This window comes from Ceratotherium simum, chromosome 17, assembly GCF_057802395.1.
Source record: "Ceratotherium simum simum isolate JZ-2026a chromosome 17, ASM5780239v1, whole genome shotgun sequence".
NCBI lineage: Eukaryota > Metazoa > Chordata > Mammalia > Perissodactyla > Rhinocerotidae > Ceratotherium > Ceratotherium simum.
Window position 1 is genome coordinate 1,479,627 of NC_141916.1, and position 27,726 is coordinate 1,507,352.

At 46.2% G+C, this 27,726-nt stretch overlaps 1 protein-coding gene across 1 annotated transcript in view; it reads right to left on the reverse strand.

Annotated features, from left to right (window-relative positions):
• MYRFL (myelin regulatory factor like) overlaps positions 1-27,726 on the reverse strand; it is a 96,231-nt gene that overhangs the window by 22,429 nt on the left and 46,076 nt on the right. Inside the window, exons 11-13 of the mRNA XM_087441994.1 lie at positions 25,836-26,036; positions 19,480-19,588; positions 18,603-18,712 (exon numbers count right to left, since the gene is read on the reverse strand). Coding sequence (XP_087298120.1) covers positions 18,603-18,712; positions 19,480-19,588; positions 25,836-26,036 — 420 coding nt within the window. The remainder of the gene's footprint in view (positions 1-18,602; positions 18,713-19,479; positions 19,589-25,835; positions 26,037-27,726) is intronic.

Sequence of the window (27,726 nt, forward strand, 5' to 3'; positions counted from 1 at the left end):
AATCAGTAATCAAAAACCTTCCAACAAACAGATGTCCAGGACCAGGTGGATTCACTGGTGAATTCTACCAAACATTTAAAGAAGAATTAATACAAATCCTTCTCAAACTTCCAAAAAATAGAAGAGGAGGGAACACTTCCAAACACATTTGAAAAAGTCAGCATTAACCTGATACCAAGGCCAGATAAGGACACTGCAAGAAAAGACAATTAGAAGCCAATAGCTGATGAATATACATGCAAAAATCCTCAACAAAATATTAGCAAACCAAATTCAACAATACGTTAAAAGGATCATACACCATGATCAAGTGGGATTTATTCCTAAGATATGAGGATGGTTCAACATCTGCAAATCAATCAATGTGATACACCACATTAACAAAATGAAGAATAAAAATCATATGATCATCTCAATAGATGCAGAAAAAGCATTTGAGAAAATTCAACATCTTTTCATGATAAAATCTCTCAGCAAATTAAGTATAGATGAAACGTATCTCAACATAATAAAGGTCATATATGACAAGCCCACAGCTAAGGTCACACTCAATGATGAAAAGCTGAAAGCTTTTCCTCTAAGATCAGGAACAAGACAAGGATGCCCACTCTTGTCACTTCTATTCAACATAGTACTGGAAGTCCTAGCCAGAGCAATCAGGCAAGAAAAAGAAATAAAAGGCATTCAAATCGGAAAGGAAGAAGTAAAATTGTCTCTGTCACAGATGACGTGATCTTACATATAGAAGATCCTAAAGATTCCACCAAAAAACTGTTAGAAGTAATCAACAAATTCAGTAAAATTCCGGGGTACAAAATCAACATGCAGAAATCAGTTGCACTTCCATACACTAACAACAAACTATTTGAAAAAGAAATAAAGAGTCCTATTTACAGTAGCATCAAAAACAATAAAATACTTAGGAATAAATTTGACCAAGGAGGAAATTGAAGAGAACACAAATAAATAGAAAGATAATAGAAAGAATTCATATCATTAAAATGCCCACATTACTCAAAGCCATTTATAGATCCAACACAATCCCTATCAAAATTCCAATGGCATTTTTTATAGAAATAGAAAAAACCAACCTAAAATTTGTATGGAACCACAAAAGACTCCAAACATAGAAAGCAATCCTGAAAAGAACAAAGCTAGAGGTATCATACTTCCTGATTTCAAAATGTAATACAAAGCTATAGTAATCAAAAAAGTATGGTATTGGCATAAAAATAGACACATAGACCAATGGAACAGAATTGAAAGCCCAGAAATAAACCCATACATATATGGTCAACTAATATTTGAAAGGGAGCCAAGAATACTCAATAGGAAATGGATTATTTCGTCAATAAATAGTGTAGGGAAAATTGGATACTCACACGCAAAAGTATGAAACTGGACCTCTATCTTACACCACCCACAAAAGTTAACTCAAGATGGATTACAGACTTACATGTAAGACCTAAAACCTTAAAATTCCTAGAAGAAAACACAGGGAAAAAGCTCCTTGACATTGGTCGTGGCAACCATTTTTTGGATATGGCACCAAAAGCAAAGGTGGCAAAAGCAAAAATAAACAAATGGGGCTACATCAAACTAAAATCTTCTGCACAGCAAACGAAACCATCAACAAAATGAAACCATCTTCATCCCTACTGAATGGGAGAAAATATTTGCAAAACATATATCTGATAAGGGGTTAATATTCAAAATATATAAGGAACTCATACAACTCAATAGCAAAAAAACAAATAATCTGATTTAAAAATGGGCAGAGGACCTGAATGGACATTTTTCCAAAGAAGACATACAGAAAGCCAACAGGTACATGAAAAGGTGCTCAACATCACTAATCATTGGGGAAATGCAAATCAAAACCATAATGAGATATCACCTCACACCTGTTAGAATGGCTATTAAAAAGACAAGAGGTAACAAGTGTTGGTGAGGATGTGGAGAAAACGGAACATTTATGCACTGTTGGTGGGAATGTACATTGGTGCAGCCACTATGGAAAATAGTATGGAGGTTCCTTAAAAAAATTAAAAATAGAACTACTATATGATACAGCAATCCCACTTCTGGGTATGTATCCAAAGGAAATGCAATCATTATCTTGAAGAGATATGTGCACCCCCATGTTCATTGCATTATTATTCACAATAGCCAAGATACGGAAACAACCTAAGTGTCCGTCAATGGATGAATGGATGAAGAAAATGAGGAATATATATAAAAGTGGAATATTATTCAGCCATGAGAAAGAAGGAAATCCTGCCATTTGTGACAACATGGATGGACTTTGAGGGCATCATGCTAAGTGAAATAAGTGAAACAGAGAAAGACGAATACTGCATGATATGACCTATATGTGGAATCTAAAAAAGCTGACCTCAGAGAAATAGAGAGTAGAATAGTGGTTGCCAGAGTCTCCGGGGGTGGGGAAACAGGGTGATGTTGGTCAAAGCTACAAACTCAGTTTAAGATGAATAAGTTCTGGGGATCTAATGTACAGCAGGGTGACTATAGTTAACTACACTGTATTATATACTTGAAAGTTGCTAAGAGAGTAGATCTTAAATGTTCTTACCACAAAAAAAAATGATAATTATGTGGGATGATGGATGTGTTAACTAACCTTATTGTAGTAATCATTTTTCAATATATACATGTATCAAATCATCATGTTGTGCACCTTAAATTCACATAGTGTTGTAGGTCAATTATATCTTAATAAAGCTGAAAAAAATAATTCAGTTGTGAGGGAGTATAGTTTATTTAAATAAAATAAAGTTGGACATGAATTGATAACTGGGGAATCTGAGTGAAGTGCAGGCACGGGTTTCATTACTATTCTCTTTCATTTTATATATGTTTGAAATTTTTCATTAAAAATGTTAAAAAATAAATCACAAAACAAAAACAAACCAAAAAAAAATCTCCCAAAAAAGCTCTTCTAAATTTTCTAATTCTGGTACAGGTTTTCCTTAATGTTCTACAGTTCTAAATCGTAATAAACATCATATGACTATTTGCTATGTTCACATGGTAGAAAGCTTTATGCTATGATTATAACTGCATTATTTACTGTGGTCACTGGATTCCACCCAGCAGTCCAAAACAGACTCCCAGCCATCGTCTCCGCCTCCTCCCCCACAGGCGATCTATCACACAGAGCTGTCAGTTCAACATCCTACATCTCCTGAATGTACCCACTTTTCTCCATCCTCACTGGCACTACCATACCTAATATTCTTTTTTATCTTTCTTGGCAACTGGCTGCTTCTTCCCTTTTTTTTAATGTTTGCTTGATACATTAATTTGTGATTTAGCCCAAACTAAAGCAGACCATGGAGAACGATGCTCAAGTCCCCTCTAAACCACAATAAGTTCTTTCTGCAACATCTCCCCAACTTTTAATGCTGCCTCATGAGATATGAGCAATGGCTACAATCGTCCAGTTACTTGTCAATAATGGTAAAGTCAGCTCTGATTTCTCCAACTCAAATTTGCCAGCACTATACATCTTTCAGGTAGATCCAATAGGAAAGAAGATAATTCATGTGTTTCCCTATTTAAGAGGAAATAAAGGTGGAGAGGGAATTTACTACTACCTTCCTGATTATAATTATGGCCCTGACTTTATGGATCCAACGGAAAACTACCCAAAAGTAAATTTCTATGACACGTTATAAGGATTGACTCTTACTAAAATACTTCTGACTTCTGTCTTCTATCATCCTAGTGAAGCCAGTGTAATATTCAAAAACATAATCTAGAATTTTCTGAAAATGTCCTTTTCTACACAAGCGAAAGGTCTCCATGTGTTCACTTTAACCACGAATGTGCACCTAGATGCCTGAGGAACTTTTTCTAAAGAATGCATCCAGATCCCTGGAGAGGTGTGCATTCATCAGGACTGAGATGGGCAGAGGGGGGGCATTTTGAAAAGCTTCCCCAACTGATGCCCACTGTTGCTTAAAAACTATTTTGGTTATAAGCCAATATGACCTCAAAAAAGTAATTTTTTAAAAAAATCAATTTTGTAACTGGACCTAATTTAATGACTCAACTCCGCCCAGTTCTTATCAACCATTTTAAACGGGACCCACTACCTCAGCTGAACTGCAGCTTCACAATTGTGATGCAAAAATGGTTAAACCACTTTGCCACCAAAAATTGCTCATGGGCCTATGGGGGGAAGCGGCAACTGCTTCAGATCCTGCAAGAAGCTTTTGCCCGCCATCTAAGGGCTTGCTTTGGGGGGAGGGTACAGATGGACAGCGTGAGCATGTTTTCCGAGAGGACGTGTGGGGCAGTGTGGGAGTACAAGTGCGTGTGACGACAACAGGGAGGCATTTGTCAAATCAGAGCCACCGTCTAGCTTGGAGCGGGTCCCTGTTTAAGCCTCGTCTTTCACCACAGCCCCTCCACGCTCCGTGCTCTGACCATACTGAACCGTTTGCCCTCCGCTGAGCACATCACGCGTCCTCTGGTCTCTGGAACGAGCCCAGGCTGCCCACTTCCCCTGACCCCCCCGGTCCTCCCCCGACCCCACCTTCCTTACTCTTGGTGTCCTATTCACCCGTGTTATACACACCTGGAGACAGGGGCCCCCGTCTTGTCCACAGCTGACTCTCCAGCACAGAGCAGTAGCTCAGCACATATTTGAGGGTTAGATGAACAAATGTTCTTACGATGGTTGTTCACGCCATGAGGCATTGAGAAGTGGGAGCACTGCTCTCTGGTAAAATCGAAAGGAGTGGCCAAACCTCCTGTTTATTCTTTTATCTGAGGTTTCTCTCAGCAAAACAAAAAGACTGAGATCCAAATTCCCTTTCCATGTTAGGAGATGCCCATGGAAACGCAGGTGAATTAAGCAAAGAAACACTAGTGTTTAACATCCTCCGTGCAATGGGCCTGTGGTTCGATTACACCCAGCAAACTGGTTTCCACTCTGGCTAGGTCCTCTTCCCACTCGTGGTGTATGTCCCAGAGAAAATCACCCACAGACTCACAAGGGGGCCGGTGTGAGGACGCTAGTCACTGCATAGTTTGTGGTCAACAGAGTTGGAGGGGTCCATCACTTCAGAAGGAGGACATAGGATGCATGCCAAAGAATTCCAGCGTCAGACTATGAGCAGAAGTATGTAGTTCACAGAAATGTAAGACACATGCAAAAATGACACTAATAATATTCCAGAAAGCGCAAATATCCAAGGATATATATGAAACACATTAGCGTGGCTGCTGTTGCTGTGGGGGTTGGATGGAAGAGGAGAGGGGTGAGGAGGCGAAAATGCAATAAAGTGAAGGAGCAGTAAAATGAGGAGTGTAGTTCATCAACTCTGACGTTCCAGTAACAAAGATGAAGGGGAAAATCCTCTGGAGGAAGCAGGGAAGGGATTTTACATCCTGAGGGACCCCACTGCTGTACAGTTTCTGTATTCACTCCTCAGCTCGAAAACACTCTCTCTGAAACCTTGGGCATAAATCCAGCCATTTTAACTAAATCGCACTTTGGTACATACAGTGTGAAATCCCAGGTATGAAATCAGAGCCGGCTTGGATAAGAGGCCCGTCTGGTTTTCACAGATTGCCACCACCTGCTGACACAAGAGTTAATGTGCAGGTTTAGGTGTCTGGAGCAATAACTTCTTTTCCCAACACTTTACCAGAAACATTTTCAAGCATACAGAAAAGTTTAAAAAATTGTACAGTAATTGTACAGCCCATATAGCCACCACCTAAATTCCACAGTTAGCACATTGCTCTATTTCCTCCATCACGCCTCTCTCCATCTATCCACCCACCAATATGTCTTGTTTAAACACATGGAAAAAAATAAATGAGCAATAACTTTTTTAAGAAGACATAACTACAAAAAGATATTTTCCAAGAAAACAATAAATGGCATATGTCTCTCTAAATTTTTTTTACCAGAAACAAGAGAATTTTCTCCCTGCTTCCAAAGGAGAGAAGAAGGTCTACAAAGAGACAGTCAGTTGTTAAACCTCCAGGGTTAGTTGTAATAGCATATTAACTCTAAGAAATCTTCAGCTGGGGAGCTAGTCAGTTGTGAGGCCAGCAGGGGACGCTCAACCCAGGAGGCTCATCATACAACCAACTGTGAGTTCTGCCTCCGCCCTTGATGAGGAGGGAGCGACTTTGAAACCAACTGCTGACAAGGCTATTTAAAAGCCCCCATTTAGATTCTGGGCTGGCTATCTGAACTTATTAAACTAATATAACCTTTTTATAACTCAGTTTTTCTATATGTAAAAATGAAGAATACGTCACTCTACAAAAAAACATAAACCACTTTAGAGACACCTGAAGTGGTGGCTTCTCCAAGAGGCATCTGGGAAAATTTACTAGTAATTAACCACTTATTGGGTTATACTATGTTGTAGACCTAAAAGTCGTGGTCCTGAGAAAAACTTGCATTACCAAAAATCACGTATAAAAACAACTGCTTCAGTGGGGAAAGTGATTACGGCAGAGTTTCAACTCACCATGAGGAAGCCAGTTCCCCGCAGACTGCAAAGAACACAATCGTTTGTGTCGTGTAGCCATAAAGGTGACCTTATAACCCCTAAACTGGCTGAGCCAAGTTTTGGACAAAGTTTTCCGATGCTGAAATTCATGCTCTTACACCACTGCACCATAGACGATCAGTGCTTTTTAATCGTCAAAATCAGTGGTATTTTGGTTCACCCTCCTCCATCCCAGCTGTCTCCTCCCCATCCCCATGGACCCGCTCTGCCCACCTGGCGTTTTGACCCTGTGCTTGCCCCACACCCGCCTCCTGCTTCACCGTCCCTCGGCCTCCACAGCTCCCCTCTCCTCTCTGGGCCTAACTGCAAGTGTTCTGCCACTTTTAGTCCCCTTTGCTCCTCATTCTACAGGATCTCGAAAACCTACCGGGCCAGTAGGTAACAGGAAGCAGTGTGTGGGGACCCACGAGCCCCTCCGGGGGAGCCCCTCCTCAGCACCACCCCAGAGCTGATGTTTTGAGGGGTCCGGAAATCAGAAATATGTGTGAAGATCTCAACATTTTTAAAGGTAAAAAATTTCCCTGTGAGGGAACAAAAGTGTGCAGGCCAGATCTGGCCACAGGCTTCCAACCCGTGACCTGCGTGCGTCCATGGCCTTCCTCAGTAATTAATGTCTTCACCCCTGCCACGTGTCCCTAGCCAAGCAGGTGGACGGGGTCTGCACCAGCCAGAGGGCATTTTCTCTAATTACGGCAAAGGCACTGTACAGCCTCGCGGTGGCCCTGCACCTTACAGAGTGAAAAGGAGTGATGTGGAGACCGCCTCAGATGAGGCGGTCGGGGAAGGTCTTGGGCTGAGATCCAAATGATGAGGTCGAGGAGGGTCTTGGGGGCAGAGAACACTCTGTGGGGCAGCTCTGAGGCAGAAACAGGCTTGGAGAGTGTGGGGAACAGCAGAGGCCAGGGCAGAGGGGCCAGCAGACGAGCTGTGCCTGTGTGCGGACACATCGTGTTCTGGAGGGTCTCAGCTTCCTCGGAAGGTGTTTGGGGGCTGCGGGTGGGGTGCGTGTTAGGAAAGGAGTTAGAAAGAGAAGATTCCATCCAGACTGTTGAGGGTTATAATAATAAGCCAACAAAGAGCCAAAAGTTGGAAAGGAGAGTCTATGATCAGAGATTTGTTTAGTTTGGTTTTTGTTTTTAGGGAATATAATTCTACTGGTGGCTCTCAGGTCACTTAGGACGTCACTATAATAGTCAGGGAGAAAAACGGAAAGAATCGAGGGAGATGATCTACGAGAGATATTGCCAGAGGAAGAGCGGCAGGGCCTGGGGTCTAGCTGGATCCTGCAGATGAGAGTCAGGAAGGCCCCAGAGGTCGCCCGTGATGCCTCCCACCTCAGCCACATCTTTAGTCCCCAAGGTCCACCAAAGTCCTTTCTCTGGTCTCTCAGTTCCCCCTCCCTTCCCATCCGTGAACTCCTGCCCAGTCTCCAGATACTCGCTCTCCTTGCTCTGAACTGATGTGGTGCCTTATCAACGTGTCCACAGCACTTCTCCCGTGTGACGTGCGGCTTTATTACTCGGGTACTGTTTATTACTTGGGTGATTACCCACTTGGACAGGAAGCTACCCGAAGACAGGAGCCAAGTGTTCTTTATCTTCTCATGATTCCAATAGATAGTTCCTGCCACAGATGGCTGAAGGAAAAATAGAATTGTTACACAGCCCACTGACCCCATAAGCCATTAACTGCAGCCCTGCTCAGAACAAGCCTGACATGTCCTCTTTAGCTGACAGGAAACCACAACGAGAGGAGGGAGGAGATGCTGAGACGTGTAGTTGAAACCAGTCAACACCAGTTGAAGGCAACATGGCAGTCTGACTTGACCTGACAGAGACCCCGCAGCTCAGTATACGCTCATTGTAATGCATTACCATGCTACATAACACACTCACCGGTGCCATGACAGTTTACAATCGCCATGGCAACGGCAGGATATGACCAAATAAGGAAAGAAAAGAGGTAGCACACTTGATCCCCAGAAAAGCCTGCCCATTTATCTGAAAACTATGAATTTTCCTCCCCTTCATTACCTAGACGCCTTATAACAGGAGCTGAGATTGATTTGTGAACCTAGTTCCCACTTCTCCATTCTTTGGCCATTGAATAAAGGCTTGTGCCGTTGACTGCTCAGCTTTGATTTGGTTTCAAATCTGAGACACTGAACAGAAAAGAACCCTCCAGGGAGGGGACTGATTGTGAGTACAAGACCCACCTGTGGGTCCCTCCTCAGAGCTCCTTTGCACGTGGGTTGGAGTCCCACTAGAGTGAGGTGAAATTGGTAACAGAATCAGTGAGTGAAAAGTAGCCGCACACTGAGTTATAGCAGGGTGGCTTCTGACATGCAACCTTAAACACACACAGATTATTCAAGGATAATTATTCACAAGGCGAACCTCCCCCTTATACAGAGTCAGCTGTGAATTCATTTAAGGCAGTTCTTACATTTATTGGGTACATTTTTCTTATTTCAAGAACACCTAATAATAATGCTCAAGAAATGTAACCACCTGCTCCCAAATAATCACAGAAACAAATAGATAAAGTTGCCAAGAGATAGATGAAGAAGCCAAAGGCCAAGTCCCAGTGACCTAACGCAGAGTGAGTGCGGAGTCCACCTGCCGTGACCTGCTCTCAGGATCGGCCCGAGCCCTCCCCCACCTCCCACTGCTGAGCTTCGCTGGGGCCCACGAACCATGAGGCATTGACGAGAAGGAGCAAATCACCCCAGATAAGAGAAGTTCATCTTGCAGGATCATCTCTCCTGCTAAGAAGAGAAGGAAAAGCTGTTCATACCAACAGGGCCTGAATCGCTAATCTCCAACTCTGGTTGGTGTGTGGACAGTCTGCAAAGATCCAGCCACTCTTTTCCCTATTTTGCCATAAAAGTCCGTGTGGAAATGATATGGTGATCATGGAGTGCGGCATGCAACATTTGTTTGATTTCTGGTTTGTATTTTAGCCTCAAGGAACTTTATAGAAAAGGAACATTTGGTGGAAGAGAACAGGAGTGAGGAGTGGAGAGACCGTCTCGTCAGCTGATCTCCACCCGTTAGTACAACACGGGAAGCGCAGGAAGTCCTCTTGGGGTTCCTTGCGACGGGCAGCCCTGGGCACAGCAATCAGACACCACAGTGCCCACGTAAGTGGGGAGGAGGCCGGGAAAGCAGGAGGCTCTCTGCACATCTTGCTTTTTTTTTATTGTGAAATTTTTGTTGTACATTATTGTTTATCAGTCACCATATAAGTTCATCCCTCCACCCCTTACGCCCACCCGCCACCCCCCTAGCCCCTGGTAACCACCAATCGGTTCTACCTGTCCGTGTGTTGGTTTATCTTCCACATATGAGTGAAATCATGCGGTGTTTGTCTTTCTCTTTCTGGCTTATTTCACTTAACATAATACCCTCCAGGTCCATCCATGTTGTTGCCAGTGGGACGATTTTGTCTTTTTTTATGGCTGAGTAGTATTCCATTGTGTATATATACCACATCTTCTTTATCCAATCATCAGTCGAGGGACACTTGGGTTGCTTCCACTTCTTGGCTATAGTGAATAATGCTGCGATGAACATAGGGGTGCATAAGCCTCTTGGATTGTTGATTTCAGGTTCATTGGGTAGATACCCAGTAGTGGGATAGCTGGATCATAAGATATTTCTAATTTTTTGAGGAATCTTCATACCGTCTTCCATAGAGGCTGCACCAGTTTGCATTCCCACCAGCAGTGGATTAGGGTTCCCGTATCTCCACAACCTCTCCAGCATTTGTTGTTTTTTGTCTTGGTGATTATAGCCATTCTAACGGGTGTAAGATGATATCTTAGTGTTGTTTTGATTTGCATTTCCCTGATGATTAGTGGTGTTGAGCATCTTTTCGTGTGCCTATTGGCCATCTGTATATCTTCTTTGGAGAAGTGTCTGTTCATTTCCCCTGCCCATTTTTTGATTGGGTTTTTTTTTTTTTTTTTGTTATTCAGTTGTGTGAGTTCTTTATATATTATGGAGATTAATCCCTTGTCAGATATATGTTTTGCAAATATTTTTTCCCAGCTGGTGGGCTCCCTATTCATTTTGATACTGGATTCATTTGCCTTGTAGAAGCTCTTTAATCTGATGAAGTCCCACATGTTTATTTTTTCTTTTGTTTCCCATGTCTGAGTAGACATGGAATTCAAAAAGATCGCTTTATGGCTGATGACGAGTAGTGTACTACCTATATTTTCCTCCAGGAGTTTTATAGTTTCAGGTCTCACCTTCAGGTCTTTGATCCATTTTGTGTTTGTTTTTGTGTATGGCAAAAGAAGATGGTCTACTTTTATTCTTTTGCAAGTGGCTGTCCAGTTTTCTCAGCACCATTTATTGAAGAGACTTTCCTTTCTCCACTGTATGTCCTTAGCTACTTTGTCAAAGATTAGCTGCCCATAGATATGAGGTTTTATTTCTGGACTTTCAATTCTGTTCCATTGATCTGTGTCTGTTTTTGTACCAGTACCATGCTGTTTTAATTACTATCGCTTTGTAGTATGTTTTGAAGTCAGGGATTGTGATGCCTCCAGCCTTGTTCTTCTTATTCAAGATTGCTTACCTATACGGGGTCTTTTGTTGCCCCATATGAATGTTAGTATTTTTTGATCTATTTCTGTGAAGAATGTCCTTGAGATTCTGATTGGGATTGCATTGAATCTGTAGATTGCTTTAGGTAGCATGGACATTTTAACTATGTTTATTCTTCCAATCCAAGTGCATGGAATATGTTTCCATTTCTTTATGTCATCACTGATTTCACTCAATAATGTCTTGTAGTTTTCAGTGTATAGGTCTTTCACTTCCTTGGTTAAATTTACTCCTAGATATTTTATTCTTTTTGTTGCAATTGTAAATGGAATTGTCTCCTTGAGTTCTCTTTCTGTTAGTTCATTGTTGGTATATAGAAATTCTCCAGAGAAGCCGTCTGGTCCAGGACTTTTATTTTTTGGGGGGTTTTTGATTACTGTTTCAATCTCTTTACTTGTAATTGGTCTATTCAGGTTCTCTATTTCTTCTTGATTCAGTTTTGGGAGGTTGTATGAGTTTAAGAATTTATCCATTTCTTCTAGGTTGTCCAATTTGATGGCATATAGTTTCTCATAGTATTCTCTTATAATCCTCTGTATTTCTGTGGTAGCTGTTATAATTTCTCCTCTTTCATTTCTAATTTTATTTGAGCCTTCTCTCTTTTTTTCTCAGTGAGTCTGGCTAAGGGTTTGTCAATTTTGTTTATCTTCTCAAAGAACCAGCTCTTTGTTTCATTGATCCTTTCTACTGTTTGTTTGTTTTTAATTATAGGTTGTGTTTTATTTATTTATTTATTTTTTGTGAGGAAGATCAGCCCTGAGCTAACATCCATGCTAATCCTCCTCTTTTTGCTGTGGAAGACGGGCTCTGAGCTAACATCTATTGCCAATCCTCCTCCTTGGTTTTCCCCAAAGCCCCAGTATATAGTTGTATGTCATAGTTGCACATCCTTCCAGTTGCTGTATGTGGGATGCAGCCTCAGAATGGCCAAAGAAGTGGTGCGTCGATGCGCGCCCGGGATCCGAACCCCAGGCCACCAGTAGCAGAGCGCACGCACTTAACCGCTAAGCCATAGGTCTGGCCCTCTACTGTTTTTTTGATTTCCATTTCATTTATTTCTGCTCTGATTTTTATTATTTCCCTCCTTCTGCTGACTTTAGGCTTTGTTTGTTCTTCTTTTTCTAACTCTGTTAGGCATAGTTTGAGGTTGCTTATTTGGGCTTTTTCTTGTTTGTTAAGGTGGGCCTGTATTGCTATGAGTTTCCCTCTCAGGACTGCTTTTGCTGCATCCCATATGAGTTGGTATGGTGTATTTTCATTTGTCTCCAGATATGATATGATTTCTCCTTTAATTTCATCAACGATCCATTGGTTGTTTAGTAGCATGTTGTTGAGTCTCCACAGATTTGGCACTTTCCCAGTATTCTCCTTGTAGTTGATTTCTAGCTTCACAGCATTTTGGTCTGAAAAGATGCTTGTTATGATTTCAATCTTCTTAAATTTATATAAGCATGCCTTGTTTCCCAGCATATGGTCTAGTCTTGAGAATGTTCCATGAGTGCTTGAGAAGAATGAGTAATCTGCTGTGTCTGGATGGAGTGCTCTACATATATCTGTTAAGTCCATCTCATCAAGTTTTTCACTTAAGTCCATTATTGCCTTATTGATTTTCTGTCTGGATGATCTGTCCATTGATGAGAGGGGGGTGTTAAGATCCCCTATTATTATTGTGTTGTTGTTAATATCTCCTTTTAGATTTGTTAATAATTGCTTTACGTACTTTGGTGTTCCCGTATTGGGTGCATATATATTTAAAAGGGATATGTCTTGGGGTTCGGCCCGGTGGTGCAAGAGGTTAAGTGAGCGTGCTCCACCTCGGCGGCCCAGGGTTCGCAGGTTCGGATCCCGGGCACGCACCAACGTGCTGTGCTGTGGCGGCATCCCATATAAAGTAGAGAAAGGTGGACACGGATATTAGCTCAGGGCCAATCTTCCTCAAGAAGAAAAAGGGGAGGATCGGCATCGGATGTTAGCTCAGGGCTAGTCCTCCTCACAGTCTTCATGGTGGAATATCCCTTTTATCATTATATATTGCCCCTCTTTGTCTCTCATTACCTGTTTTATCTTGAAGTCAACTTTGTCTGATTTAAGTATGGCAACACCTGCTTTCTTTTGTTTGCCATTAGCTTGGAGTATTGTCTTCCATCCTTTCACTCTGAGCCTGTGTTTGTCTTTAGAGCTGAGATGTGTTTCCTGGAGGAAACACATGGATTTTTTAATCCATCCCACCACTCTGTGTCTTTTGTGTGTGTGTGTGTGAGGAGGATCAGCCCTAAGCTAACATCTGCCAATCCTCCTCTTTTATTGCTGAGGAAGACTGGCCCTGGGCTAACATCCATGCCCATCTTCCTCCACTTTACATGGGATGCCGCCACAGCATGGCCTGACAAGTGGTGTGTCGGTGCGCACCTGGGATCCGAACTGGCGATCCCCAGGCCACAGCAGCGGAGCGTGCGCACTTAAATGCTTGTGCCACCGGGCCGGGCCCAACTCTGTGTCTTTTGATTGAAGAGTTCAGTCCATTTACATTTAGGGTAATTATTGATATATGGGGGCTTGTTGTTGTTATTTGATTGCTCTTTTTCCCGTTCTTTTGCATTTCTTTTGTTTCTCATCCCATGTGTTTCGGACTACCAATTCAGTTTGGTAGTTCTGTATGGGGGTTCTCTTAGTTTTCTCTTTCTTTATCGTGTGTGATTCTGTTCTGATTATTTGGTTAGTGGTTACCATGAGGTTTGTATTAAAAATCTCGTGGATGTGATAGTCCTTTGATGGCCTCTTATTCGCTTAGGCTAAGTTGATTCGATCCCTCTCCTCTTCCCCTTCTAAGTTATCATTGTCATATCGTATTCCTTCTTGTGTTGTGAGTTCATGTTTAACATGATGAGGTTATATTTATGCTTGGTGCTTACCTTCCCTTGATCTTTGGTTTTATAATTAAGTGTTTGCTAATCTATTTTGATAGAGGACTGCAATTTTTCTGGTTTTGTTGAACTATTTTCCTCCTTGTTCAAAACTTTGAATCCCCTTTCTCTTTTTTTCCTCAGGGATGAGGGCCTTCTTGAGCACTTCTTGTAGTGGGGGTCTTGTGGCAATGAACTCCCTTAGCTTTTGTTATCTGGGATAGTTATTATTTCTCCATCATATCTGAAGGATATTTTCGCTGGATAGAGTATTCTTGGCTGAAAGTTTTTGTCCTTCAGAATTTTGACTATATCGTTCACTCTCTCCTAGCCTGTAAAATTTCTGTCAAGAAATCGGCTGAGAGCCTGATAGGGAATCCTTGGTATGTTATTTTTTTTTTTTTTGTCTAGCTGCCCTTAATATTTTTTCTTTGTCATTGACTTTTGCCAGCTTTACTACTATATGCCTTGGAGAGGGTCTTTTCGTGTTGATATGTTTAGGAGATCTATTTCATTCACTGGCATTTCCTGCCCCAGGATTGGGAAGCTCTCAGCTATTATTTCTTTGAACAAGTTCTCTGATCCTTTCCCCCTCTCTTCTCCCTCTGGAATACCTATAATCCTATGTTGGATTTCCTAATTGAGTCGGATATTTCTCGGAGAGTTTCTTCATTTCTTTTTAGTCTTAGTTCTCTTTCCTCCTCCATCTGGAGCATTTCTGCATTGCTGTCCTCAATATTGCTAATTCTTTCCTCCATATTGTCAGCTCTGATGCTTAAGGCTTCCAGATTGGTCTTTGTCTCCTCTACTGTGCTTTTCATCTCTAAGATTTCTGATTGTTTTTTTTTTTATAGTTTCAATCTCTTTTGTGAAGAAACTCCTGAATTCACTGAATTGTCTGTCTGTGTTTTCTTGTATTTCATTAAGCTTTTTTATCATGGCTATTTTGAATTCTCTATCGTTAAGGTTATACATTTCTGTGCTTTCCAGGTTAACTTCCAGGTGCTTGTCATTTTCCTTTTGGTCTGGAGATTTAATGTATTTTTGCAAAGTGCTTGTTGGTGTTGCTTACTTTTCCTCATAATGAAAATATATGGTTGCAGTTTCCTCTTGCTGCCACTGGGTGGGGGTCAAGGGCTGTGTATTCTGGCCCGCCTCAATCTGCGGGCACTCTGGTCGGCCCCTGGCTGATCTGAGGCGTGGCTGAGTGGAGGCGGCTGTGGGGGAAGTGTGGAAACAGCTGGAGCTGGAGCGTGGGAACAGCTGGGACTGGAGCACAGCCAGGCCGAAGCAGCTGGGGCTCGGGTGCGGGTGGGTTGAAGCAGCTGCAGCTGAAGTGGCGCTGGGCCAAAGAAGCAGGAGCTGGAATGCGCTGGGCAGGAGAAGCTGGAACTGGAGTGTGCTGGGCCAAAGAAGGAAGAGCTGGAGCGCCGCTGGTCCAAAGAAGCGGGGACTGGATTGTGCTGGGCCAAAGTTGCTGGAGCCAAGTCAGCTGGAGCCTGAGCACAGGCCAAGTCAAAGAAGCTGGAGCTGGGAGGCAGGGGGGAGCGCTCAAGCCAAAGGAGCTGGGGGCGGGCACGGTCCAGCCAAAGGAGCTGGGGCTATGGCACGGTGGAGCAGGGGAAGCTGGGGCTGTGGCATGGTGGGGTCTGAGCTGCCGCTGCCTCTGGTGTGGGGGCACAGGCTCGCCCTGCTGCTGGTCAGGCCTGGGCACCTGGGGGCCACTGCCTGTGGAGGTGGGGTGCGGTCACACTACCCCTGCTGGTGGGGCCTGGGTGCCAGGGGGCCGCTGCCTCTGGGGACGGGGCTGAGCTGAAGCGTCGCTGTGTTGAAGCGCCACTAAGGAGGGCCGGGTGGGGGAGGGGTGCTTACTTTCTCCTCCCCCGTCTCAGAGGTTTCTCACCTCGCTCTTGCTCTCTGCTCTCCTGAGGGGCCAGCTTGTTGAAACTACCCTCGCAACAGTTCCACTCCCTCTGTAGGGGCATCCCCTCGGGCTGTGAGGGGTCTTGGAGAGCACTGGTTTTCACGCAGCGAACCGCCCCTGCCCATCCTCTGAGAGCCACGTGGTCTCAGTCTCTGGGTCGCAGTCCTTGGGGAAGGAAGGGAGCTCCTCTTACCTCCTTCCACTTCCTCTGGGGATTCCAGCACCTCAGCCCTTGGGTGTATGGCTGCCTGGGTGCCTCAGACGTCCCCTGTGTCGTGTGAATAGCTTCCGTTGGAATCTGAATGTCCTTTTGTTGTGTCTTAGAGGGGGAGAGTTCAGTGGGGGAAGCTCACTCTGCCATGAGGCTGACGTCACTCCCACATCTCACTTGTTTTACAATTAACAAAGAGCAGGAACCACAGGAGCCATGTTCCCTGAGTTCTTAACAAGAAAAGGTAAAGGAGATGTTCTGGAAGAACTTATAATGTGAAGGAGGGATAGTCCACAGCGCTGAGGACTAAACCAGCAATAGAAGTCTGTCCTCAGAAGTGAGCCCGAGGAGAGGGCCAGCCTCACGGTGTGGAGGTAGATGTTCGCCCGGTTCTGTACAGGAGGGTGGCCTGAGTGACGCTCCACAGATGGTGTCACCACAAGGCCCTGTTACCAAGAGAATCAAACTGTTCCCTTCGGGACTCCTCTCAGTTCACTTGTTGACGAACTGGATGCTGCTCTGGTGTGATTGCTCCTCAGGTGATAGGAGAATCTGGCTGCCCCGAACAGGAATGCCACCCCTTGCTTTCCCAGCTCTGTGCTTGCCTTCCTGGGAATGATCTTGGGTTGTAGCCTCTTCTGGGGGAAGTGAGGGCAGCCCTCAGAACCCCTGTTGCTAATAATCCCACCTGTCCCCATTCAACTCAACTGGCAATGGGAAGATACTGGGCCAGAGGGAGAACTAATTATTTTGCTGAACAGTGACAGTCATAAGGCCCAGGGCAGGTGTTACCCACACAGAAAACACAGAAATCTCTTTCCCGAGTGTTCTAGGGGAGGGCCACGGCCAGAGTAATAGAGCTGCTACCAGAGGAGTAACCCCAAGAGCCCACCCTGGCAGTCTGGTGACACTCCCAAGGCTGTACCCTGAGCCTGACAGCTGTGCCTATGCTCTTTTCACTCACCCCCAGAAGCTTATGAAAATGCAAGAAAGTGAGGGTGACTTTACTACACGAATATCTCTGAATATATTTTAAGTAAATTATATGGAAACTTCAGTTCTTTATTAAAAATAAATTTCTCATGATACATCTCTCGACTATAGCGATAGCCTAGGTCTGGGAGAGAGACCAGAGAATTTCTTCTATCAAGGTTGTGGTCCTGGGAAGCAGGAGGAAGTTAACTGACTTCTGCCCCTTGGCCCTTGCAACCCAGGGCTGAGCAGGCCATCCAGACCCCAATATTAAGTATTAGTTGTCTGAGAGCTTATAGGTGGAAGACTGTGGACGGGCCTAACATGAAAATGCACCCTCCACCTTGCTCTCCAAGTGTGGCTTGCTGACCAGCAGTATTGGCAAAGTTGACATCACCTGGGGGCTGGTTAGAAATGCAGCATCTCGGGTCTCACTCCATTCTTGCCAAATCGCAATCTGCATTTTAATAAGACCCCCAGTGATTCATGTCCACTGTGAAGTTTAGGGAGCACTGCCCCATGAACTGACAAACTACAAATTAGTCCCCACTCCGACATCTCTCCGACTGCTGCCAAGTCCCACGTCAATCCATCTTCCCTCCCAGCATTGAAGATAATAATGCAACATAAAGCAAATCAGCAGCAGATTGAATGTGCAAACCTCGCAAAAGATGCAGGACTTCACAGAATTAACAGATGTGATCTCGGAGAACCACTCAAATCACAAACAAAGCCTTGGCAAGTGAGGGGACGGCAGCTGCGGACCCCTCACAGGTGGAAAGGAGCCAGTCCAAGACATTCTTTCCAAAGAGAATGATCTGAATATCAAAGAACTAAGCCTGGCCCTTGGGGAAAATGGGGAGTCTCACAAATATATTTGTAAAAATGACCCACTTTATGACTGCACCCTGAAAGTCAAACAGACAATTTTGTTGAGAAACTATGCTCCAAAAAAAATCAACACTTCATCCAGTTTTCAATCATCCAAGGACGAGCACATTGTTTTAATTATAACTTAGATAATAGGATGTGAGATAAATTACACTGTCATAAGTTTTAGTTCCATTTTTCAGGACAAAGTCTAATGAAAACGTGTCACTGTTTCTTGTGATGCTCAGTCCTGGTTTCAAGCACCCTTGGGCCACAGGGCCCCTCCCAGGGCCAGTTCCCCCACAGTGAGACCCGCTGAACTCCGACGCTCGCTGCAGCACACTCCTTTCTCCTTTTCCCTTATGGGACCTCTTTTTGGTACCAGTCACCAGTGTGGGATCATTGATACCAACTTACTCCACAGTCTGGTGAAGAGTTCTTTTACCGTCCCGTCTCCTGGCTGGACGTTCCCGGCATGGGGACGCCACGGAAGGCGTCCACCCGCGGGGGCCCAGCTCTGGGCAGAGTCTCCCCGGTGGTGGTTACCTTATCGACCATGAGGAAGCTCTCCAGCCTCTCTCCGTTTTCACAGGTGACGGTGCCAACCTCTCTGACGGCTCCAGGCAGGATCTCTCGCACCTCCTGGGCAATCATTCCTTGACACAAAACATCCCATAGGTTTAGTCAGGAAAAGACCTTTCTGGAGAAAGTCCCCCCAGGCCTAATCAGAACGGACCACCGACAGCCACCCGGACACCTTGCAAGTACATGCTTATCCCTCCTCATCTTTTGCTTTGATCTACGATGCATTTGAAGCAAAGAAGGAATTGTGAGCCAACAGCCACTTGGGATTAAAAATGAGAGGGTCGTTTTCTCCAGTTTTCCTTGAGAGTCTGGGCCGCACATTGGGAGGGCCGAGTGAATACCCTGGAATCCCTGTGCGTAGACGTAGGGCAGGCACTGGCTTCATTTCCTTTCTTTTCCTGAGGATGGCTTTGAAACTGTCCCTCTGTCTGTAGGATTCCTGCCTTGGAGCATGAACACCACTTGACCCCTGCTCTGACCTCGACCCACCTCCCCTGCCACTGCTCGCTCCATCCCATGACTGTCCTGTGCTGCTCCTCATACAATCTGAGCTGTCGTCGGCCCCTTGACCCTCATTCTGTGAGCAGGAGGCCTCCAGTGAAGAGAAACAGTACATTCCAAATACTCCACCAGGACTCGGGGTGCAGGGGTGGGGTGGGGGGTTGAGTGGAGATGACATAGGAATTTCTTCAACTTTTCTGTTCTAGCGATGACAGGTTTCACAGAGGACGACTTAGAGCAACAAGATGTTGTCAAATGCCACAGCACGCAGCCTCCAGAGAAATTAAAGTTTTAAGAGTTGACAATGCAAAATTAAAAAGGGAATTTGTGTGCGTACCTGTTTGATGGGCAGCGTCTATTCCCATCGCAGACGCGAATTCAGGTTTGTAGTCGTATTCGACAATCCTCATCTGGGCTATTCTCCTCAGCTGTTCGTTCGTGTCAACCTGATTTAATTAAAAAGAGCACGTTTCACCCCTTCGATATTTGCCGCTCAAGTCAATACCCGGCATGATGGAGAGAGATGAGGAATGTTGACACGGGGCTGCCCTTCCTCTTGCCCAAACTATTGTAAGAGAAACCTAGGTTCTTCTCCTCAGAGAAGCCCAAGTTTCAAGGTTCGTGTTGTGACTTCCATCCTCTGACTTATAAACGAGCCAGAGTTTTCACGTCCACATGACAGGGCAAAGCCCCTGGTTCCCTGCTCCCGCCTCACTTCCCTCCTCTGAAACGTGCACCCTCCTGAGGACGGGTGCGGCTGTGCAGGATGGCACGGCATCACCTCTCAGTGAACATGCAGTATGAACCCCAAACAAACACGGGTCAACCTCGTATTTACAAACTGGCAACGCAGTGCCGAGTTCAAGTAACAGCCTCTGAGGCCTGGATGTGATCCTATATCACCGAGTTGCTTTTGGACGTTTTCTGGAGAAAATTTCTTCAAGTAGCAGATCGCCCACCTGCTGGACCTTCAGGACCCTCCCCGCCCACAGATGGCCTCTCTCCGGGCCGCCTCGTCAGTGATGGTACCCTGCTCTGAGCTCACCGCTCCTGCAGGTTGCTAAAGGCATTCCCAACTGTCACTGCAAATTCCTCAAGGAAATTTCACTGGGCCCCAGCAAAATGACGACAATGAAGACAACAGAATGGACTTTTCCTAAAGCTTAATGTGTTTGATTCGGAGTCTCCTTTGGGTTTTGTTGTTATGTACTGAGGGTAGAGCAGGACCCGTTTTCTTTAAGGACCTTATTCAACAAGTACAAGGTTGGCAGCCCTGTGTGGGCTCCTTACATTTTCCTTTAGAACATAGGTAGATTATGACACCATGGTCTCTTGGTGATTAAAGTTATACCGTCCAGACATTCACCCATGTGTTAGAGCAAGCCCACAACGCTTTGCTGTGGTTGTTTTAAGAAAAGCCCTGCCACGGCCCTCAGCCCTGCCTTGACCCACGCGTCAGGTGAGCAGGAGAGCTCCTCCACATCAGTAGAGGCTCCCTGTCCTGCACCAGCTCTGCTGGCTGCCAAAGGCTGCGGCTTGACACTTAACTGGCTGAATGGACTAGCTTTCCTTCGGGTATTTGCGGGGGGAATAATTTTGAGCTCACTGTTGTTTTGTAACTGCTGTTATAGAAAGCTTGGTTCAGTTCATTCATTCATAGTTTTATTTAAGTAACATTCACCAATCACCTTCAACACTCTATGCACGTCACTGGGTGTCGGGACTTGAAAAATGACCACCTTTTGCGAGTTTGTGGTCTAGACAGGAAGGCAGACTCACCACATAAGTTTATCTTACGATGAGAGAAACGCAGGTGATGAGGGGATATGAAGAGAGTCGCGGCAGCTCCAGGGGGGTGTCTGAAGTATCCTAGGGGGGCATAAAGGGAGCTTCCTAGGGACGGTGATCCCACGTCAGTCCTCAAACTGTCCCTGCCTTTCGCTCAGGGCCTGGCTCTGGCATTTTCTCTGCCTCAGAAGCTCTTCCCCTCTTGCCTGCCTCCTGCCTCCTCCTCCCCCAGGTGGGGGAAGCGGGCGAGACCAAGACGGGGACGCCAGGCAGAGAGAACGGGCCGAGTCCCGAGGCAGCAAATCCCCTGAGTGGTGTCTGTCCAACGTCGGCAGTGTGGCGTTTCTGGGCTGTGAGGGCTGAGGCGAGAGCAGGAGGCCCTGCAGGCCATGCGAGGAAGGAACGGTCACCATCGCACACTGCCCGTGTGACTTGCTCACTGAGAACTCCTCCGTTCAGTCGACATATTTAATGAGCAGCTGCTGTGTGCTAGACACCATCCCGGGCACCGGAGCTTCCCTGAGCAGACCATATGTGGAGCTGAAATTTTAGTGAAAGTTCCACTCCCGAGGGCGAGGCCTCTGTCTCACACATCTCAGGACCTGCATGGCACCCAGCAGGGTGTCTGACAGGTAACAGCACCCGAAACCTTCGAGGAAGGAAAGAAGGAATGAAAGAAACAACGTGGGGAAATGGCCGAACAGACCCTGACAGTGACAGAATTGAGGACAGGGGTCAGTCAGGAGCCAGCCTGGCCTGGCCTTGCACCAGCCAGGCCCTGCCCAGGCCCCCATTCCCTGTGCCCTTGGGCGTCCTGCCTCCTTCTCATTATCCCCTTGGTTCCTGCATGAGCCCCCAGTGGAGGCCGAGGAGGAGGCAACGTTGGCTCCTTCGCTGCAGATGGAAAGCAGAGGAGGGCGTGCCCTCCCACAGGCTGTCTGGGCTATACGGAGGGAAAGGACCCTGGTGTCTAAGTTGGATCCTTGAATGCGTCCTCCCCAGAGACATATTGCTACACACAACTATTAGGTCCTAGTATTATGACTGTAGATTTGGGGCCAAAGGAGTTTTTGAGGGTGGCTTGGGGCTCCATCACCTTCTATAACACAGTTTCTCTAAGAGCATGCTCCTCTGTTTCTAATACTGGCTGTAGACTTGCCCGGAGAAAACATAACCACCTGTATTGCACGTCCCTGTGCCTACACCTGGCCTCCAGAAGACCCTGGAGGCAAGGGCTGCGCCTTGGAAGCCTCGACCAGGAGCTGCAGGCCGGCACTGGACGCCACGTCTTGCTCATCAGTGTGTGTTGAGTGAGAAGCTGGAAACTGGGCTCGGAGTCTGAGTGGATCTTGCCCACAGCAGTCTTGGAAAGTTTTGACCATGAATGCAAATGGCTGTCCCCATCAAGCTCCCTCACGCTCAAGGTTTCTGTATCACTAACTCAAGAATCGCACCACAGAGAAGACGCGCGAGGCGGCGGGACTGCGCTTTGTTCAGGGAGGGACATCTCATCCGTCCTCTCCCTGCGCCCACAGCCCGACTCTCAGTGTCGCCACAGGAGCAGCTGCGTGACAGCTGCGTTTGGCTCGTGGCCCTGAGGGCAGACTCTGCCATCTGACTTTCTCGAGCCCTCACTTTTGTCTGTAACTCACGCACTGCTGGTTCGGTGGGGGAGAAAACAGCACAGTCTCTGAGCATTTCATCTTGACTGACTTCTTCTCAGGCTTGTAATCCTTTCCAGCCTTCACCGCAGAGTGGACGGAAGCACTCAACTTTCCACTTCCTCATGTTTTGGCATGACATGGACGTTCTTCACGCCCGTTTGGTTCCAGCGCCTCCTTTCCACCCTGATTTGGCTCATTTCCATTGTTAGAGGAACATTCCCCTGCGTTTCCCCTGTAGCCATGTCAGGAGACACGAGGCTGCCGTCTGCGTAAGTCAAGCTGCTACCACTCAGGCCGACCTTGTTTTCCCGGGGCTCCAGTTGCACGGGTGTCAATCTCATCCGCTTTAGCTTCTCTGTGTCCTGGATGAGTGTCCAGATGAGCACCAGCGATCTCCCCCGGGACTCTAGGCAGAGCACTGCTGTGCTTAGTAACCACAAAGCAACCCACGCTGCCGTGAGTGAGGAGACAGAGCCAGCCCAGGCGGCACCTGTGTTCCTTGTCCCCATCACAGTATTGGGCAACATGTCTGGACCAAACGTTTTGCAACAGCTCGCCCAGGATCCTGCTTCAGTCACCATGCATCATTAAAGATAAGAAACTGCCTCCAGTCCTGTGCTCACAATCAGATCAACCAAAGGTCTGCTTCCCAGCACATTTGGAAGAACGTCTCTCTCTTTTTCTTTCTTTTTTTTTTTTTGGTGAGGAAGACCAGCCCTGAGCTAACATCTGATGTCAATCCTCCTCTTTTTTTTTTTTTTGCTGAAGAAGATTGGCCCTTGGCTCACATCCATGCCCATCTTCCTCTACTTTATATGGGACACAGCCACAGCATGGCTTGACAAGCGGTGCATAAGTCTGCACCCAGGATCTGAACCTACGAACTCCAGGCCTCCGAAGCAGAGTCCGCGCACTTAACCACTGTGCCACTGGGCTGGCCCGACGGCTCTCTTTTTAAAAGCTGAGAAACTGAGTCACAGCGAGGAGAAGATGAAGGTCACACATCTCTCAGCACCATCGTCAACATCTCCATCGTCTCTCTGGTCTGTAATCAATGGCGAATGGGATAGACATGATTTCTAGAAACATGTATTTCATAAGTGTGGATAGACTTGTTGAGAGCAAATATATTAATATGAAATAATTTAATAAATAAGTTACATACAATTTTCATTTTTGTGTGTGTGTGTGAGGAGACCAGCCCTGTGCTAACATCTGCCAATCCTCCTCTTTTTTTGCCGAGGAAGAAAAAAATCCTCCTCTTTTGTGGCCCTGGGCTAACACCCGTGCCCATCTTCCTCCACTTTATATGGGACGCCGCCACAGCACGGCTTGCCAAGCACTGCATCGGTGCGCACCTGGGATCCAAATCGGCGAACCCTGAGCCGCCGCAGCGCAGCTTGCGCACTTAACTGCTTGCACCACCGGGCTGGCCCCAATTTTCATTTTTTACAAGTAAATAATAATAATATCTATTTGCTTAGCCTTGTACAGCTGAAAAATGCTTCACATATATGAGCTTAGAAAAAGCCCTTCACGCAAGTAAAATGAACGTGAGCGTCCCTGTTCACAGAGGAGTAAACAGGGGCATAGATCCTCTCTGGGCTGAAGCTCCTGGGCCAGTGGTTGTCAGAATCAGACCCGGAATGCCAGCTCTCCCCCGCAGACCAGGCTTCTCTTTATCCCCACCTGGTACTGTGAGCTGCAAGGGGATCAGGAATTCCACGGGTAGAGCCTGGATAGGGCAGCTCTTCACTTTATGCAGAAGGCTCCCTGGAAGGGACTGGAGAAGGTCTAGGGAAGCTTGTTATTTTAAGACTATACCTTTTCTTCAAACAAGGTGCGCCATTTGAAGACGTTTGGTAAATGATGTTCTGGGGAAAGCCTGGAGGGAGCAGAGGGCTTGTTGTCTTCCATCTCGTTAAGACAGGACCTGGCGGGGAATTGTACACCAACTGCAGAATAAGTCTGAGCTGGTGTGATCTGAACCATCTCTAAAATGCAGAGGCCACTGTCTAGGGCCGGGACCTGGAAACGCTTGTCAGAACTGTCTAGTCCTGAGTCCCATCCGCTAGAAGTCACGGCTCTCCTAACGCGAACCGCGGCTTCATGATTGGTGTACAAGTCTACAATTACAACCATTCTCTGGAATTCCCTCAGCAAACGAGGACATTGCTCGGCTGGTTTAGAAAAACCAGTGCAGATTTGCACTGGGAAAGGAATGCTGCCTGGAAGAATGGCCAAGGATTTACAGATTAAGTCTCCTGTTAACTAAAAACGAGTAAGGAAAGGAGGTTTAAAAACACCATTCTGCCACAGCCTCAGAAATGCTTCCAGGAGAAGCAAGGAGAGAGCAGGCGGGCAGGTGGCAGCAGCAGCGAAGGGAACAGAATTAAATGGTAGAAGAGCCTGGACCAGGGGCGACCTGGTACCTTCATCCGAACCCCTTAGGGTGCAGTTGCAACTTTCCAAGACAATTCAGGACTTACTTCCTCAATGGGTTAAAAAAATATAAGACTCGGTGGGGTCAGGCAGAGAGGCATCATTTCCATCTTAGAGATGGAGACAGCGAGTTTTGGCGAGGTTAAGAGTTTTATCCGAGGTCACGTTGCTGGGGCAAGCCCAAAACCGAGGAGCAGCCTCCTGATTTCTAGGCCTGATTTCTGATTTCCACTAGGCGGCTGCCTCTCCATGGAGGGAAAAGGTCTTGATGGGAAGCTTGGGCGGTGGGACTGACCGAGGGCCCAACTGAGGAGGAGGAACTTCTCTAGCTGCTCCTCAGAGAAAGAGGATGAAGGGGAAGACAACGGCTGGCAGGGCTGGTCCAGGGACTCAGGGAGGAAGAGGCTGGAGAGGCCCAGGTCAGTGCTGGGACGATGAGCAGGGAGATGGAAACTTGGAGCTGGGAAGGAGAGGCGAGCTCCAGCGGATGACAGCGCGTGGAAGGAAGCGCGACGGCCTGCGGAAGATAACTCAGAGGCTTCCTGCTCGCGAAGCCAGCGCCCTGCTGTCATTGCCCCTGCTCCTGTCTGGTAAACCCCTTCTCCGGGGCAGGAACCGCTGCACACTTTCAGTAGACATGCCGAACGGCCCCAGCACTCATAACTGCTCAGCACTACGTTCGTCTCACACCACGGGTGACACGTAGAGACGCCCTGAGCCCGGCGCGTGGGAGGCCAGGAGCGCCCGGCGCGCCCGGCCCAGGTGTCAGGGGCGGTGCCCGAGGCCTGCCCGCGCTCACCTCCTGCACGTTCTGCTTTGCGCGGCTGTCGGAAGGACGCAAAATCGTCCCCATCACTTTCGCGTTGCCACAGACGACCAGGGCTTCATCTGGGGCCTCTGTGTTTATTCCCACTCGCCCACGGCAGACGACAGCTTCTGGAGCTTGTCCTCGCTGCCACAATGCAGCACTGTCATTTTCAAACTGCCCAGGGTTAGAGGCCTGGAAAAGAGACATACATGTATCACAGTTCAAGTTACAGTAGCAGGAAGAGAGGATCGCTTTATTCCTCAGAGCAAAGGAGCACAGAACATTATCTGAGCCTTTCCCTGAGAGTCACATGTTGGACGAGACATTCTGACTTATCCAAATTACTCTGTGGCCCAGGAGAGCCAGGGTCCCCCTGACTGCTTTGCCCCCTGAGTGCACCTTGGTTTGGACCATCCAGCCTCTATCGAATCTATCCGGAACTGCGAATGTGTCGGTTACACCGAGTGGATGATAAGGAAGAAGAAGATACTTCAAAATGACTATTTTTGCAGGGATAATAATAGTAATAATAATAATTTAAAACCAGAACATTATATCAGAAAATAATACAAATTTATTAAAGCTCAGATAAATAAAAATACCTTGCATTTAACTAGCCCTTTTATAGTTTCAAAACACTTTCTTATTTATGATTGCATACACAATTGACAAGCAAAGGGCCATGCAAGTACATTTAACACACCTCAGCTATTCCCTGAGCACAGATGGCGCTGAAGGGAACGACACAGATACACTGGTTGTGTGCTGCTCACACCCCCGTCCCATGGGGTCTGCACGACTGTCCCGGCGTTACTGATGCTGAGACTGAAACGATACACAAACTGCCCACGGCCACGAAGCTAGTGAGCTCTGGAGCTGGAATTATACTTCCTTCGATTATTAAATAATGATTCTAACTTTGCCTTTTTGTGCCTGGACGTAGCCATGGCCAAATGTGATCTTCAAAGGAGATCCCAGTGAAACCACTAGGCTAGACACATTTCTGGAGATTTTACTTTTGAATAAAATTCTCTGCTGAAGAACTTTCCGCCGTACTGCCTTCCCTCCTCCCCACATCCCCGCAGCCTCGGACCTTACTTTCAAGTGTCTTCAAGGAGGGATCTCTGAATCCTTCACAACTCTCACAACAAAATTAATTTGTTTTTAAAATTCTGACCTATTCTTCTAAAGCTGATTTTTGTGTGTTTGAGGCAGGTTCTCACAAATTCAGACAAACAGTGAGGATTCTGACCATCTAAAAGTCGGCACTAAAGCAAAGTCTTCCCTTCCCTTCCGGGCGTACAGGAGACGTTGCCAACGCAGCACCTGATGTGCATTGATTATCTCTGAATTAACACTCAGAAAACCAACAGCATGGTTTCCTCCAGGGCGGGGACTGGGAGACACAGAAACCGGGGTGTTCACTCTTTACTCTCCTGGTATTATTTGAATGTTTTTACCATGTGCATTTGTTACCAATGTAAAACAACAATTAAAAGAGTTTAGCTCTTAGTTTGGGTTCAGTTGAAGAACTTTCAGTGTCCTCCACTTCCTGTTTCGTTTCCACCTGTCTGAGCCTGGAGCTGCTTGGAAGACTCTGACACTGACACCTGATAGACGAGAGCAGCGGGAGAACATAAAGTAACAACTTTGAACACTATTTGGTGTGAATTCACTTGAACAAAGAGCTTTTCTCCAAGGTCCCTGGAGACCCTCGGCTGTGAATGGCAAATTGGCTTTGACTCAAATCCTTTTAGAGCGAGCCATCAGCTAAATCCAGAGGTACGCCCTATAAAATGCTGATGTATTTTGCTCCACTCTGAACATAATGAGCCACTTCAAGGAAACAAAATAGGACAGTGATGGATTTTTTTTTCTTAAT